This window comes from Bos grunniens, chromosome X (assembly GCF_055505025.1).
Source record: "Bos grunniens cultivar Pamir isolate PY7600 chromosome X, Bosgru_T2T1.0, whole genome shotgun sequence".
In the NCBI taxonomy this organism is placed as follows: domain Eukaryota; kingdom Metazoa; phylum Chordata; class Mammalia; order Artiodactyla; family Bovidae; genus Bos; species Bos grunniens.
The window spans coordinates 46,274,575-46,292,621 of record NC_141194.1 but is presented as its reverse complement, the minus strand read 5'-3'; the positions used below and the strand labels follow the sequence as shown (position 1 = coordinate 46,292,621).

Sequence of the window (18,047 nt, the reverse complement as noted above, 5' to 3'; positions counted from 1 at the left end):
AATTCGAGTCTATTTCCCAGCCAGTAATGCCAAATAATCTGAAGTTGAATAAATCTATGATGACCTATGAGGTCTTCTAGAACTAACACCAAAAAAAAAAAAAGTCCTTTTCATCATAGTGGACTGGAATGCAAAAGTAGGAAGTCAAGAGATACCTGGAGTAGCAGGCAGGTGTGGCCTTAGAGTAAAAACTGAAGCAGGGCAAAGGCTAACAGAATTTTGTGAAGAGAACACACTGGTCATAGCAAACACCCTCTTCCAACAACACAAGAGACGACTCCACACATGGACATGACCAGATAGTCAATACCTAAATCAGATTGATTATATTCTTTTTAGCTGAAGATGGAGAAGCTCTATAGCGTCAGCAAAAACAAGGCTGGGAGCTGACTGTGGCTCAGATCATGAACTCCTTACTGCCAAATTCAGACTTAAAGAAAGTAGGCAAAACCACTAGACCATTCAGGTATGACCTAAATCAAATCCGTTACAATTATGCAGTGAAAGTAACAGATTCAAGGGATAAGATCTAATAAACAGAGTACCAGAAAAACTATGGATGAAGGTTCATGACAATGTACAGGAGGCAGTGATGAAGACTATCCCCAAGAAAAAGAAGTGCAAAAAGGAAAAATGGTTGTCTGTTGAGGCCTTACAAATATCTGAGAAAAGAAGAGACACAAAAGGCAAAGGAGAAAAGGAAAGATATACCCACTTGAATGCAGAGTTTCAAAGAATAGCAAGGAGAGATAAGAAAACCTTCCTCAGTGATTACTGCAAAGTAATACAGGAAAACAATAGAATGGGGAAGACTAGAGATCTCGTCAAAAAAAATTAGAGATACCAAGGGACCATTTCATGCAAACATAGGCACAATAAAGGACAGAAATGATATGGACCTAACAGAAGCAGAAGATATTAAGAAGAGGTGGCAAGAATACACGGAACTGTACAAAAAAGATCTTCATGACCCAGATAACCACAATGGTGTGATCACTCACCTAGAGCTATACATACTGAAATGTTCAAATCAAGTGGGCCTTAGGAAGCATCGGGAGAAGGCAATGGTACCCCACTCCAGTACTCTTGCCTGGAAAATCCCATGGATGGAGGAGCCTGGTAGGCTGCAATCCATGGGGTCGCTAAGAGTTGGACACGACTGAGCGACTTCACTTTCACTTTTCACTTTCATGTATTGGAGGAGGAAATGGCAACCCACTCCAGTGTTCTTGCCTGGAGAATCCCAGGGACGGTGGGGCCTGGCAGGCTGCCGTCTATGGGGTCGCACAGAGTTGGACACCACTGAAGCGACTTAGCAGTAGCAGTAGGAAGCATCACTACGAGAAAAGCCAGTGGAGATGATGGAATTCCAGGAGAGCTATTTCAAACCTTAAAATATGCTGCTGTTAAAGTGCTGCACTCAATATGCCAGCAAATTTGAAAAACTCAGCAGTGGCCACAGGATTGGAAATGGTCAGTTTGCATCCAATACCAAAGATAGGTAATGCCAGAGAATGTTCAAACTACCACACAATTGCACTCATCTCACACGCTAGCAAAGTAATGCCCCAGATTCTCCAAGCCAGGCTTCAACAGTACATGGACTGAGAACTTCCAGATGTTCAAGCTGGATTTAGAAAAGGCAGAGGAACCAGAGATCATATTGCCAACATCAAGTTTGATCATAGAAAAAGCAAGAGAGTTCCAGAAAGACATCTACTTCTGCTTTATTGACTATGCCAAAGCATTGAATATGTGGATCACAACAAACTATGGAAAATTATTAAAGACATGGGAATATCAGACCACCTGACCTGACTCCTGAGAAATCTGTATGCAGGTCAAGAAGCAACAGTTAGAACTGGAGATGGAACAACAGACTTGTTCCAAATCAGGAAAGGCGTACATCAAGTCTGTATGTTCTCACCCTGCTTATTTAACTTATATGAAGAGTACATCATGCGAAATGCCAGGCTGGATGAAGCACAAGCTGGAATCAAGATTGCTGGGAGAAATATCAATAACCTCAGATATGCAGATGATACCATTCTTATAGCAGAAAATTGAAAAGGAGCTAAAGAGGCCCTTGATGACAGTGAAAGGTGAGAGTGAAAAAGTTGGCTTAAAATTCAGCATTCAAAAAACAAAGATCATGGCATCTGGCCCTATCACTTCCATGGCAAATAGATGGGGAAACAATGGAAAGAGTGACAGACATTATTTTCTTGGGCTCCGAAATCACTGCAGATGGTGACTGCAGCCATGAAATTACAAGAAGCTGCTCTTTGGAAGAAAAGTTATGACAAACGTAGACAGCATATTAAAAAGCAGAGATATTACTTTGCCAACAAATGTCCATCAGTCAATGCTATGTTTTTTTAGGACTCTTCTATGGATGTGAGAGTTGGACCATAAAGAAAGCTGAGCACCAAAGAATTGATCCTTTTGAACTGCGGTGTTGGAGAAGACTCTTGAGAGTCGCTTGGACTTCAAGGAGATCCAATCAGTCCATCCTAAAGGAAATCAGTCCTGAATATTCATTGGAAGGACTGATGCTGAAGCTGAAGCTCCAACACTCTGGCTTCCTGATGCGAAGAATGGACTCATTGGATAAGACCCTGATGCTGGGAAAGATTGAACACAGGAGGAGAAGGGAACAACAGAGGATGAGATGGTTGGATGGCATCACCAACTCGATGGACATGAGTTTGAGCAAGCTTTGGGAGTTGGTGATGGACAGGGAAGCCTGGCTTTCTGTAGTCCATGGTGTCACGAAGTGTGCTACTGAGTATGTACTGAGAAGTATGCTACTGAGAGACTCAACTGACCTGAGGCCTCAGGGGAAAAGAGATGACATATCTCTTTATCCAACTGAGATCCGGCCCCTCCTTTTTGCCCCTCCCCTTTTGCTGTTTCAATATCTCTTACTTTTGCAATCGGTTACCAGGAAAACAGGGTAAGTTATCCTCATCACTATCATGATGGTACTGTGTTGCCTTTCCCTCTAGTGGAAACTTCATAGGGTCCTACCTTCCATTTCATCTCCCCCAGAAGTTTAATCTTCAACCTCATCTTTAGGCAGTGTTCTGGTGAGAAGCTCCCTCTGGCAGAACTCAACACATAGCTAGTTGAGCTCAGAAGCACCTGTTCAGTTACTGTACAGAAATTCATCTTCTTTATGGCTTGCGGATACTGAGTGTACTTTTTCAGGGTATGCAAAGCAAGTAGGCATTAAATAACTAAAAACTGCTTATTTGGGCTATGTTGAAAATGACTGGATGGGTAAAATTTTGAGTTTGGCACTGATGGGCTTTGCAGCTAACAGGTCCCAGCCTTCTATTAAGAAGTAAACTATATAGAGCCATATGCAGAGGCCTTTTTTGGCTCATTTATATAACAGCAATCTATAATAGTATAATCACTGTGGAAATCAGTTTTTAAATTTCCTAAAAAGCTAAACATGCAACTACCATTTGATCTAACATTTGCACTAATTGCACTTCTGGACATATATCCCAAACAAATAAAAAATTTTGTTCACAAGAAACCTATACACTAGTGTTCATAGCAGTGTTATACAAAATAGCCAAAAACTTAAAACAACCCAAGTTTCCTTCAATAATTAAATTGTTCATATGTAAACAAACTGGTACATCAATGCCAGTGATTATTACTCAGCAGTAAAGAATGAACTATTGATACATGCAACACCTTGCAGAGAATTGGGGTTAAATTTTAAAGCTAATCTCAAAATATTACATACTTTATGTATCCATTTATATAAATTTCTTGAAAGGCAAAATTAATAGTAAATGGTTAGGATAATGATTACCAAGGGTTAAGGACAAAGTTGAGGGATAGAAGGTACAGAGCTGTGTGTGGCTATAAAAGTACAGTAGCAATATTCCTTATAAAGGAATTGTTATCTTGAATATATCATATTAGCCTAGTTGTGATATTATACTACAGTTATCCATTGAGGAAACTGGATACAGCTTTTGGGGGATTACTCTTTACTATTCCTTTTTAAAATTGGTAAAATACACATAGCACAAAATTTACCATCTTAACCATTTTTAGGGGTTTCCAAGGTAGCACTAGTAAAGAACCCAGTTGCCAGTGCAGGCGATGTACTAGATGCAAGTTTGATCCCTAGGTCAGGAAGATCCCCTGGAGAAGAAAATGGCAACTCACTCTGGTATTCATGCCTGGAGAATCCCATGGACAGAGGAGCCTGGTGGTCTACAGACCATGGGGTCACACAGAGTCGGACACAACTAAAGTGACTTAGCACAATGATCATTTTTAAGTGTACACTTTAGTAATGTTAAGTATATCTGAATTGTTCAATCAGTCTCCAGAAATTTTTCATGTTATGAAACTGAATCTGTACCCATTAAGTTTTCTATTTCCCTCTCACTCCATCCCCTAACAACTACCATTCTACTTTCTGTCTCTATGAATCTGAACACTCTACATACCTCATATGAGTGGAACCATATATTATATGTTCTTTCATGCCCGGTTTGTTTCACTTAGTATGATGTCTTCAAGGTTCATCCACGTGAAACTTCTGTCAGAATTTTCATTCTCTTTTAAGGCTGAGTAATATTTCATTGATTGCATATCACATTGTGTTTATTCATTCACCTGTATATAAACAACTGTATAACTTCTACCTTTTGGTTTTTGAAATTAATGCTTCTGTGAACACTGGCTTATTTTTGAGGCCCTCTTTTCAAATTCTTTTGGATATATACTGAAAAGTAGAATTAATTTCATTGATTGCATATCACATTGTGTTTATTCATTCACCTGTATATAAACAACTGTATAACTTCTACCTTTTGGTTCTTGAAATTAATGCTTCTATGAACATTGGCTTATTTTCGAGGCCCTCTTTTCAAATTCTTTTGGATATATACTGAAAAGTAGAATTAATGGATCATATGGTAAATCTATTTTTAATTTTTTTGAGGAATAACCATTGTGTTTTCCATAGAAGCTGTACCATGACACAAACAGTTCCAATTTCTCCACATTTTTGCCAATATTTTGTTTGTTTGCTTGTTTTGAAATACTAGCCATTCTAATGGGTATGAATGATATGTCATAGTTTTAGTTTCCATTTACTTAATGGGTTGCTGTGTTTCAGTCACTAAGTCATGTCCAACTCTTTGCGACTTCATGGACTGCACCATGCCAGACATCCCTGTCTTTCACTATTTCCTGAACTTTCCTCAAACTCAAGTCCATTGAGTCGGTGATGCCATCCAACCATCTTATCCGGTTTCCCCCTTCTCCTCCTGCCCTCAGTCTTTCCCAGCATCAAGGTCTTTTCCAATGAGTCAGCTCTTTGCATCAGGTGGCCAAATTATTGGAGTTTCAACTTCAGCATCAGTCCTTCCACTGAATATTCAGGGTTGATTTCCTTTAGGATTGACTGGTTTGATCTCCTTGCAGTCCAAGGGATTCCAACACCACAGTTCAAAAGCATCAATTTTTTGGCACTCAGCCTTCTCTATGGTCCAACTCTCACAAACATACATGACTACTGGAAAAACCATAGCTTTGACTGTAGGGACCTTTGTCAGCAGTGATGTCTCTGCTTTTTAATACACTGTCTAGGTTTGTCATAGCTTTCCTTCCAAGGAGCAAATGTCTTTTAATTTCGTGGCTGCAGTCACCATCTGCAATGATTTTGGAGCCCAAGATAATATATGGCCTTGACGTATTCCTTTCCCAATTTTGAACCAATCTGTTGTTCCATGTCCAGTTCTAACTGTTGCTTCTTGACCTGCATACAGATTTCTCAGGAGACAGGTAAGGTGACCTGCTATTCCTATCTCTTTAAGAATTTTCCAGAGTTTGCTGTGATCCATGCAGTCAAAGGCTTTCACTTAGTCAATGAAGCAGAAGTAGATGTTTTTCTGGAATTCCCTCGCTTTTGCTTTGATCCGGTGGATGTTGGCAATTTGATTTCTGATTCCTTTGCCTTCTCTAAATCCAGCTTGTACATCTGAAAGTTCTTTGTTCACATACTGCTGAAGCCTATCTTTAAGGATTTTGAATATTACCCTGATAGCATGTGATACCCTAATGATTAGTGATGATATCTTTGTATGCTTATTGTCCATATGTATCTCTTATTTGTAAAAATTGTCTATTCAGGTCCTTTTTTAAATTATAGTTAGTTTACAGTGTTGTATTGGTTTCAGGTATACAGCATAGTGGTTCAGTTATGCATACGCATATATTTTTTTTATTTTTCAGATTCTTCCCTCATATAGATTATTAAAGAATATTGAGTACAGTTTCCTGTGCTGTGCAGTAGGTTGTTGTTGGTTACCTATTTTATATATAGTTGTTTATGTATGTTAATCCCAGGATCGTAATTTATCCCTCCCCTTACATGTTTCCCCTTAGGTAACCTTGATTTGTTTTTGAAATATGAGATCTGTGAGTTAATTTTAGTTGCCCAGTTGTGTCCAACTCTTTGCAACCCCATGGACTGTAGCCCAATGCCAGGCTCTTCTGTATGTGGAATTTTCCAGGCAAGAACACTAGAGTGGGTTGCCATTTCCTTCTCCAGGGGTTCTTCCCAACCCAGGGATTTAACCTGGGGTTCCTGCATTGAAGGCAGTTTCTTTACCTTCTGAGCCACCTGGGAAGCTCTTGCATGATTTCATATGATATTTGTATTTGCCTGACTTCACTTAATATGATAATCTCTAGGTCTATGCCATGTTGCTGCAAGTGGCATCATTTTGTTCTTTCTATGGCTGAGTAATATTCCATTGTATATATGTACCATGTCTTTATCCATTCCTCTGTCAATGGATATTTAGGTTGCTTCCATGTCTTCACTTTTGTAAATAGCACTGCAATGAACATTGCTGTGCATGTATCTTTTCAAATTGTGTTTTTCTCTGGAGATATATATATATATATATATATATATATATATACATACATACATACATACATAGAGAGAGAGAGAGAGTAGGATTTCTGGATCATATGGTACATCTGTATTTAATTTTTTTCATGAACCTCCATACTGGTCTCCATACTGGTTGTTCCAACTTATCAGTACATTCCATCAACACTGTAGGAGGGCACCCTTTCTTCCCACTCTCTCTAGCATTAGTTGTTTATAGACTTTTTAATAATGGCCATTCTGACCAGTGTGAGGGGATACTTCGTTGTAGTTTTGATTGGCATTTCTCTGATAATTAGTGATGTTGAGCATTTTTTCACATACTTTTTGGCTATGTATATGTCTTATTTGAAAAAAATGTCTATTTAGATCTTCTGTCCATTTTTTAACTGGGTTGTTTGTTTTTGTGACATAGAACTGCATGAGCTCTTTGTATATTTTGGAGATTAATCCCTTGTCACTCACAAAGATTTACTCCCATTCTGTATGTTGCCTTTTCATTTTGTTTATGGTTTCCTTTGCTGTACAAAAGCTTTTAATTTTAATTAGTCCCATTTTAAAACTTTTTGTTTTCATCTTCATTACTCTAGGAGGTAAATAAAAAAATATTGCTTTGATATTCTGGTTCCTGCCCAGAGGTGTGGAGAGCTGGGTCTTGTCTCTCTGATTTGCAGGGCTGTGCTCAGGAAGGCTTTAAGCTACTTCTCTGCTGATGGGTGAGCCTGTGTTCTTGCCCTGTTGGTTGTTTGGCCTGAAGCATTCTAGCACTGGAGCCTACAGGCTGTTTGGTGAAGCTAATGTTCAGGAGTGCTCATACCAATGAGTGCTCCCCAGAACTGCTGCTGCCAGTGTCTTTGTCCCTAGAGTGAGCCACAGCCACCCCTGCCTCCACAGGAGATCCTCTAATATTAGCAGGTAGGTCTGGCCCAGTCACTTATATGGTCACTACTTATTTTCTCCTGTGTCCTGGTACACACAAGAACATTTGTGCACCCTCCAAGAGTGGAGTTTGTTTCCCCCAGTCCTGCGGAATTCCTTGATCAAATCCCAGTGTCCCTCAGAATCAGATCTTCTGGGGGATTCTCCCAGTGCCAGACCATCATACTGGGAAGTCTGATGTTGGGCTCAGAAATTTCACTCCTGTGAGAGATCTTCTGTGCTATAATTGTTTGGCAGTTTGTGGGTTGCTCACCCAGCAGGAATGAGATTTGATTTTATTGTGATTGCACCCCTCCTACCATCTCCGTGTGACTTCTTTGTCTTCAGATGTAGGGTATCTTTTTTCATAGGTTGCAATATTTGTTTATTTGTTTGTTGTTGTTGCTGCTGGTTGTTTATAGTTGTGATTTTGGTGTTCTCATAAAAAGGTGTGAGCTCATCTCCTTCTATTCCACCATCTTCTCATCTCCTTCTATTCCACCATCTTGAGCTAACCTCATGTCAGAGTGTTCTCCCTATGTTTTTCTCTTATTTTATAATGTCTGGCCTTAAATTTAGGTCTTTGATCCACTTTGAGTTTAATTTTTGTGTATAGTGTTAGAGAAAGTTCTCATTCCATTCTTTTAAATGTAGCTGTCCAGTTTTCACAGCACCACTTATTGAAGAGACTGCCTTTTCTCCATTGTATATTCTTGCTTCATTATCAAAGTTATGTGGACCATAGGTGTGTGGATTTATCTCTGGGTTTTCTATCCTGTTCCACTGATCAATATTTCTGTTTTTGTGCCAATATGATCCATACTGTCTTGATTACTGTAGCTTCATAGTATAGTCTGAAGTCAGGGAGCCTGATTCCTCCAGCTGTGTTTATTTCAGGATTTCTTTGGCTATTTGGAGTCTTCTATGTTTACATACAAATTTTAAAAATTTGTTGTAGCTCTCTGAAAAATGCCATTGGTAATTTGAAGGGATTGTTTTGAATCTGTAGATTGCCTTGGGTAGTATAGTCATTTTCACAATTTTAATTCCTCCAATCCCAAGAACATGGCATATCTATCCATCTGTCTATGTCATCTTCAATTTCTTTCATCATTGTCATATAGTTTTCAGAGTACTTTTCCCTCCTTAAGTAGGTTTCCTCCCAGGTATTTCATTCTTTTTGATGTGATGATAAATGTGATTGTTTCCTTAATTTCTCTTTCTGATCTTTCATTGTTAGTGTATATGAATGGAAGAGACTTCTATGTATTAATTTTGTATCCTACAACTTTACCAGATTCATGTTTGCCTTTACCACTGAGCCTTCCCATTTATAATTTTATTGTCTTAGTTGTGGACTTTTCATTTCTTCCTAGAGAAGTTCCTTTATCATCTGTTGTAAAGCTTTTTTGGTGATGTTGAATTCTCTTAGCTTTGGTTGTCTGCAAAGGTTTTGATTTCTCTGTCAAATCTGAATAAGAGCCTTGCCAGGTAGAATATTCTTGTTTGGAAGTTTTTCCCTTTCATCACTTTACATATATCATACCACAAGCTTCTGGCCTGCAGTTTCTACTTAAAAATCAGCTGTATATATGTATGTTGTCTGTTGCTTTTCCCTTGTTGCTTTCAATATTTTCTTTTTGTTTTTAATTTGTCAGTTTGATTAATATGTGTCTCAGCATGTTCCTCCTTGTGTTTATCCCATATGGTACTCTGTACTTCCTGGACTTGAGTGAGTGTTTCTTTTCTCATGGTAGAGAAGTTTTTGGCTATTATCTATTCAAATATTTTCTAAGACTCTTTTTCTCTTTCTTCTCCTCCTAGGACTCCTATAATGTAAATATTGGTGCTTTTAACATTGTCCCAAAGGTCTCTGAGACTGTTCTCATTTGTTTTCATTTTTTTTTCTTTATTCTGTTTCATGGCAGTGATTTCCACCACAATGTTTTCTAGCTCATTCATTAGCTCTTCTACCTCATTTATTATGCCATTGATTCCTTCTAGTATATTTTTTCATCCCAGTAATTGTATTATTTATCTCTGTTCTTTAAATCTTATAGCTCTTTGTTAAATATTTCTTTTATCTTCTCAGTCTACTTCCATTCCTTTTCCAAGATTTTGAAACACTTTTACTATCATTACTCTGAATTATTTTAGGTAGATTGTCTACCTCCACCTGACCTAGTTGTTTTTCTGCAGTTTTATCTTGTTCCTTCGTCTGGAACATACTTCTTTGCCATCTCATTTTGCCTGATATTCTGTGTTTGTAGTTTCCTTTCTGTATGCTTGCAGGACTATAGCTCTTCTTTCTTTTAGTGTCTGCTCTCTGGTGGATGAGGTTGATTCTGGGGCTTGTGCCTGCCCACTAGTGGGTGGAGCTGGGTCTTATTCTTTGGGGTAGGCAGGGTATGTCAAGGGGTGTGTGTTAGAGGTGGCTATGAGCTCAGTACAACTTTAGGTGGCCTGTCTTCAGCAGAGATCTTTCTGCTAAGAACATTACTTTTAAATTATGAGCATGTCCTATGTTTTTAATGTTATCATGTTACCTTACTTTTGAGATCTGCCTACCTACCAAGCTGATATTTTCTTGACATGAACAAAACATAAATAATCTATTTCTCTAGCTAAACTAACCCACTTTTTTTTTTTTCTTTTTGTTTATTCAAGGTTCTGGTGTGGGATGTATAACCGCTTTGACAAAGGGTTGCAGCCCAAGCAGAGTATGCTAGAGAGCCTCCTGGAAATTAAGAAGCAGTGATCAATGCTGGAGGCAGATGTGCACAAACTAGAAAAGGTGAAAAGTTGAATCTCAAAAAGAGAATCTCTTACACCTTCTGAGTAGTCCTAACTCACTTGGAATTGATTTGGTACTTGTGAGAAGCTACCTGGCTGGCTTGTTATCCTCTCTGCTTTGCAAGCATCCTGTGATGCACAGCTCTTCTTTTTTTTTTAACCTCCCATGCTGCTGCTAAGTCGCTTCAGTCATGTCTGACTCTGTGCGACCCCATGGACTGCAGCCTACCAGGCTCCTCCGGCCATGCGATTTTCCAGGCAAGAGTACTGGAGTGGGTTGCCATTGCCTTCTCCGTAACCTCCCATATTAAATGGTAAATATCACAGTCAGATAGTTAAGCCAATTTGTTCCCTTTTTGGATCTGGATGGAATTATGAGGAGGAGCAAGAGGGAGTTTCAGGGAAATAATGCAGGTATTTGTTATCCATCAAGAAAATAAGTATAACTTCTTGGGTGTACTAATGAGAACAATGGCATTGCTATTTCCAACAATCAAAACCTTTTAAAAAATCTGATTTCTTTCCCATGCATATGATAAACTTTGTTCATTGAATGGTTCTTTTGCTTTAGGATATGATTATGTGTTGATTTCCTTTATGATACCAAAAAAACCAAAGTCACACACTTGTTTTTAATTAGAGTTGAACAAGTCAACAGGGATTTCTTTTCCAAAAAAAAAAAAAATGGAAAATGCTGAGCTGCTTCTGGAATCCAGAGGTCCCTAGGGTATGTTTGAAATAAAGGGGAGGGATACTTCTTAGAAAAGAATTCTTAGAAAGGGTGTGCTGCTTAGGAACTGGGTGTGAACCTCCTTTCCACCAGATAAGTCATAGCATTTCTGCTGCTCCCTGTAAGTAAACAAATATCCTTTTATTTTTTAAATAAATGTATTGTGGTTGCATCAGATCTTAAACTTTTGAATGTCCTCTTGAAAAGCAACAGTCAGTTACTTAGTTCCATTAAAAAAAAAAAAAAAAGATGAAGAAGAGGGAGGGGAAGGAAGAAAACTGAAATATGACTTAAAATCAGGAAATAAAGGAAACAAGCAGTCCCAGGAAAGAAGCCCTAGGCAGAATTGAGAAGTAAGGAACCTTTCTCCTGACTCCTCTTTTACCTTTTAGCAACCTTCTCCACAGGGTCTCCAGAGCAGTTCCCCTTTTATAAACCTAGCCCTTTTATTTATTCCTGTTTAATTCCTAAGAGAATCAGATTCATTCTGTTAATAGAATCATATCACTCTCTGATTCTAAAGTTAAAAAGTAAGTAAGGCTTCCTTTTAAAATAACCAATACAATATTTTAAAGCAATTATCCTCCAATTAAAGAAAAAGAAAGCAAAAAAGACAATAACTATTATTAACATTCCTTTTTTAATACAGAGAAGAAAAACAAAAGCAGCCCATATTATATTACAGATACCCTGTTGATGTTTTTTAAAAGGCAATACAAATATAAAGTTAGAATATGCACAATACAAAAGTGTACAAAATGAAATGTTTAAAAAACTCTCCCAGCCACCTATGCAGTCAGTTTCTTTCTCCAAGTGTTATCACTGTATATGTGTGTGTATGTGTGTGTGTATAATTTTGTGAGTTCCAGGAAAATAAGGATGGTATGCTTATCCCTAAGGCAGGAGCTCTTAACTGGAGTCCATAAACCCATAGACATCCACAGATGACCTTCAAGGGATCTGTGAAACCCCTGAAATTATCCCTAAAAACTGTTTGTGTGCCATCTCATTCACTCATTTATTCCTGCATGTGATTTTCTGAGAAGAAGGTTCATCCTTTTCTCCAGATTTTCAAAGGTATCAGTGACCTCCCAAGAAAGCTAAGAATCACTGTTGTAAAATATCAGTGAATCATTATGTTATCCCTGAAAGTGAAAATATCCATTGGAGACAGCATGAAGTAGTAGACAGGTCATAGACTTTGGCATTAAGTGGAGGCAGGGTCAGATCCCAGCTCTGCCACTTCTTAAATGTGTGAATTTGGGTGAACTTATTTAAATTCTCTGAACCTCAGTTTCCTCATCTGTAAAATATAGCTAATACTTAACTAATAGGACTTAAGCATAAAATGAAATACTATAGTGGTTGGCACATGGAAGTAATCAATAAATGTTAGTGATCCTTTCCCTTGCCCTCCCTGTTCTCAGTAATAAAATAGCATTTATCAGAAAAGGGAACTTTTATAGATACAAGACCTTTGAGGATATTTAGTGGTAGGGCTTTTAAAGCACTATGTTAAGTGATGAATAAAAGATATTTGAGGATGAGGAGGGGGCAAAAAGTCATTGGCTACCATATAAGTGACAGCTGACAGGATCCCTATATGTCAGTATGATATTTGCCTAGTTTTATTCCAGTTTCTAATTCTTTTCAACCATTCCTTGCTCCCATGACAGAAACTGAAAGCCCATGATGAGCCACCAGAAGTCTGTACCTGCTCTCAATTAGGGCATTTATTATCTCAGCACCTGGGAACTCCTTTGACAAATCCTGTCTGTTTTATGGGTACCAATGGAGACCTGAATACCTTGATGGAGAATGGCACTCTTTCTAGAGAAGGAGGCCCTCTAGTTCAGATGGATCAAGTAAAAAGTCAGTGTGCAGACCTCCACCATGACTATTATGGGATCATGGGCAACCTTAGGGCCATAAACATTTCTAGGGATGTGGGCTTCTCTGGAGACACAGGCATCTCTGGGTTCTTGGGCATCTCTGACAACATGGGCACCACTGAGACTATGGGCTTCTATGAAGACACCAGCATTTCTGAGACCATGAGCTTCTCTGGGATCATGGGCATCTCTGAAGACATAGGGCTATCTAAGGCCAGCACCAAGACAGGCTTCTCTAAGCAACAGTGAGCTATTCATCTGTTTCCATGTTAGTTGTACCTACAACACCCACAATGATCCTTGTCTCAAAAAGGCTTTGCTGCTTTTCTAACTGGATTAAATGGCTGAGGCTTAAGATTCTAGAAGGGGATTTAGGGCCTTAACTAGTTAAGCAATCAGTGTATGTACCTCAGGGCTTCCCTGGTGGCTCAGTGGTAATGAATCCACCTGCCGATGCAGGAGACATGGGTTCGATCCCTGGATTGGGAAGATCCTCTGGAGAAGGAAATGGCAACCCACTCCAGTATTCTTGCCTGAGAAATCCCATGGACAAAGGAGCCTGATGGGCTCCAGAACATAGGGTCGCAAGAGTCAGACATGACTTAGCAACTAAACAACAAGAACAAACAACATATGTATGTCAAGCAGCCTAGAATATAGGCAAAAGAAAGAATACATTATAGTTCTAGAATGGGATTTAACTTTAAAAATATCTTGCTTTTCAGTTGAGATATTAGATTGGTTCCATTATTCCATTTTCCTTAAAGGTCAGTCTCCCTTACTTTTCCACCCTTACTATTCTAGCACAAGAACAAGTAGAAATATTGTCATACTGAAGAATTAAGACCCTGCTGAAGGGATGGTATGTGCAAAGGTAACTGAATTGCAGAATGACTTGAAAGAAAATTTTACTTGAAGGTATATATATAGTCATACAATGTAAGCTCACATTATTGCCAGTAGAGACCCCCAACATTTGCCTGAGAATAAATCAAAATGGTACATGGGTACTTGGTGATTTAGAACATATAAGGAAAATTTTCCCAGTTCGTTCCCTAGCTAGGTCTTATAATACTCACTTAGCCAACTCCCTTTTTTATAGATAGCCCATCAATAAACTTGAATCCACTACATTCTAAAATGATCAATTCCAAAACAGTGGGGTCTGAATTAATAATGTTGATCAATAGCATTTTCAACATCAGTTCAGGAGACAACTGAAAATCTTAGTGCTTTAGACCCTGGCTTATACATGGCATGTGTGCCCACCTAAGTTTTCCTAAAATAGGACTCTTCTTGGTTTTTTTTTTTTTTTTTTTTTTTTTGGCCATACCACATGGCCTGTGGAATCTTAGTTCTCTGTACAGGGATTGAACCCATTCCCTGTGCAGTAGAACCATGGAATCTTAATCATTGGACTGCCAGGGAAGTCCCTCTTCTTAGGCATTTTTATGAAGATCCGTGGTTTTACTTCCCTAGAGATCACATTAGTTTGTGGATTTTTAGACATAATTGGCACTACTTTTAAAATCTGGTAGGCTTAACATCTTGTACTAATGTAGACTTTTGAAAAAAGTCTGTTCTTAAAGCATGCCCAGCTACTCCAGGGGAAGGGGAAACTAAACTTTCCCCAATTTGGGGTTGATACACTTGCTGTACACTTTCCTATTGGATATACAGTCATAGTTTACCCACTTCCACATGTTGGAGTAGGATAAGCCTTGCATAGTTTGGGTCATGCAATATATTGTCAGCACTTTCAGAATTTCCTTTGGCAGTAGAATCCATATATTCACCCAGGATGTCTATTTTGTATACCATGTATTTGGTTTAAGCTAAAAAAAAAAAACCTGAGATTCTTAGTGAAAGAGCCATCTCTGTTACTATCACATCCATTTGTAAATACAGATATCTCTAAAGGATCACCTTATTAGTTACTAACTCTTCCAGAAAATTGCAGAGTAAGTTAAACTTCCAAACTCATTCTATGAGACCACCATCACCCTAATACCAAAACCTGACAAAGATGCCACAAAAAAAGAAAACTACAGGCCAATATCACTGATGAACATAGATGCAAAAATCCTTAACAAAATTCTAGCAATCAGAATCCAACAACACATTAAAAAGATCATACACCATGACCAAGTGGGCTTTATCCCAGGGATGCAAGGATTCTTCAATATCCGCAAATCAATCAATGTAATACACCACATTAACAAATTGAAAAGTATAAGAAAGGTAGGCCTTTTAATCAAAGTGTTAGAAGTAGCAGAGAAGAGCTAAACTATGGACAAAAAAATAGCCCTACTTAGAAGAAGAACTCTAAGTCATTTTGGTTGTCTTTTTTTATATGTAAATTGGAGCCATTTTTCTACTTACCTCTTCTTGATAGCTGCCTTCTTCCTTTAATGTTAAAACATCAATGTGATTTCCTATCGTATCTTCTCTTATCCCCCTCTTTCCACTAGTTGATCTTTCACTTATGTTCTTAATTGCTCAGTCATATCTGACTGTTTGCGACCCCATGGACTGCTGCCTGCCAGGGTCCTCTGTCCATGGGGATTCTTCAGGCAAGATATACTAGAGTGGGTTGCCATGCCCTCCTCCAGGGGACCTTCCCAACTCAGGGATCGAACCTAGGTCTCCTGCATTGCAGGCAGATTCTTTACCGACTGAGGTACCAGGGAAGCCCAGGGATCTTTGGCTTATATAACATAAATCATCAGATGTTGCCAGTTGTCATTTGACTTGTTACTTCTTGAAAAAAATGGGATTTGTGCAAGTCATTTTGATCTGGAAGCTCCATCTAACTCTGGCTCTGTGAAGGAGGATGCCAAAGACATTGACAATAAGAAAGATGTCAAAGACAATGACAATACCAATCATCTGCCACAAGTGAGTTTATTCTGGATTTTGCTTTATACCAAAGACTTTCTCCCACATCTCAATCTGAATTTTATAGTCCATTAACTAGCATGATATTTCCAATAGTGTGTTAAGAGTTTTCTATAAAAAAGAAAAAGGCAAATAACTTTTGCAAATCCTATAAAAGTTAAAGTCTCATATTTATTTCTACAGACCTGTACAAGGATGTACACAGTACCAAACTTTATTTCTTAGATCCAAAACAAAATTAATTATTAGTGACGAGTTTTTTTCAATACAATTCTAAACTGAGAAGTGATGAAGAAAAACACAGTGTTTCCAGTCAACTTGTTTGGTGGTTATTATGTTTATTCCTTAATATGTCCTATATTACTTGCATATGACATACATAGAACTAAGGAAAACCTTGCAAAAATCCCCTATTTACTCTCAACACCTAATACCTACTGTTTTACAGTTGGATTTGAAAATCTAAGGAAGGAAAAATGTTCAGTAGAATCCAGATATTTATGCACTGGTAAAAACCCAGTAGCTATCTGTAGTTAAGAGCCTAGCAATAGAGGGGAGAGTCCTGAAGGAAAGTTACTGAGTGTACTAGAAAAGATCATCTATTAATGGCTTTAATTTCATATCCTCATATAGCATCTATGCTGTTACAGAAATGTGACTCCCTCCACTACTGCCCTACCATTCCAGTTCCCTGGGCAGAAAATTCCATTCTTGTGTGACTGCCCGTTTAATTAGGAAGGCATTTAACCACCTGCCACTGTCTTATGCATGAACCTGACACCTGCCTGTTTCCTATACAGTTTTCACAGGTCTGGGGTCACTGCTTATCTTTTCCAAGCCTGAAACAGTCTTTGTGCCTGGGAGTGTGGCCATTCTCAGATTTTACATGAACACTTTGTTTTAAAAATTCATTAATTATTAGTTTATAGAATAACAGATTCCTCATGGTAATAAGTAAAACAATCCTAAATAACAAACCTAAGTAACAGTTAATAGTCCAAGTTTTTAAAGAAAAAAATTAAGGCTGGGGTTTGCTGTATGAAAGAAAGCATGAAGATTTATTTAGCACTAATTTGGCAAGACTAGAAAGCTTATGGTACATGTATTAGGCACAGATATCTTTTGGAAAGTCACCCTAGAAACTGTGTTCAATTACTACCAACATAGTTGTCATGCCTGTTAACATGCATCGGCATATTTTTTTCTGAGACACACCTCAAACTTCACTGAAAGTAAAATCTTTCCTTGAGCACTTCGAACAAGAAGGAATGAGAGTCTTTTTAAGAGATGTTTTCAAATAAAATTTGTAAATATTTAAGCTTGGCCTGAATTTAGCAGAAAGAGAAGTTTAATAACTATATCAGATCTTTGTTACATAGTGATTTTTATTAACACATAACACCTTTTCTTGATGCTATTAAGCGTTGATATACCACTGGGAAATCTTTCTATGAGAACATTTTATAAAGTGGCTTTTTTTTAAAAAACAGGTGTGTGAGAAAAGATAAAGTTGTCTCAAAAGGGGAATATTATATTTCAGATTGGTTTCTTCCTAGGAAGATTGTTCTCACTTTCTCTCTCAATTTCCAAAGTAAATGATTTAATGATGTCTGTTGTACCAAATCATTCCCCCACCCTCAGGCCTCTCCTTCCCAGAATTCTATGTATGATACACGCAGATATGATTATAACCAAATCTGGTTACTGTCTTCTAAGTGCCAAATCTAGACCTGACATTTTATATAGACATTTCAAAAGAAAAGTTAGAAATGGATTAAGCCTTAAATTTTTTCCTATGAGGTTACTTTTTTTAATATAATGTAAAGAGATGACAGCTGTTAGATGAAACCAAATAGGAAAAGGATAAGAGAAAAGA

General features: G+C 38.0%; 2 protein-coding genes across 2 annotated transcripts in view; both read left to right on the top strand.

The window, feature by feature from the left end:
* Window positions 1–15,318, top strand: part of MTMR8 (myotubularin related protein 8) — a 278,922-nt gene extending 263,604 nt beyond the window's left edge. The window contains 2 exon segments of the mRNA XM_086390090.1: window positions 10,526–10,652; window positions 13,058–15,318. Coding sequence (XP_086246216.1) covers window positions 10,526–10,652; window positions 13,058–13,522 — 592 coding nt within the window. The 3' untranslated portion in view covers window positions 13,523–15,318.
* Window positions 1–18,047, top strand: part of ASB12 (ankyrin repeat and SOCS box containing 12) — a 204,223-nt gene that overhangs the window by 147,423 nt on the left and 38,753 nt on the right. The window lies entirely within an intron of this gene.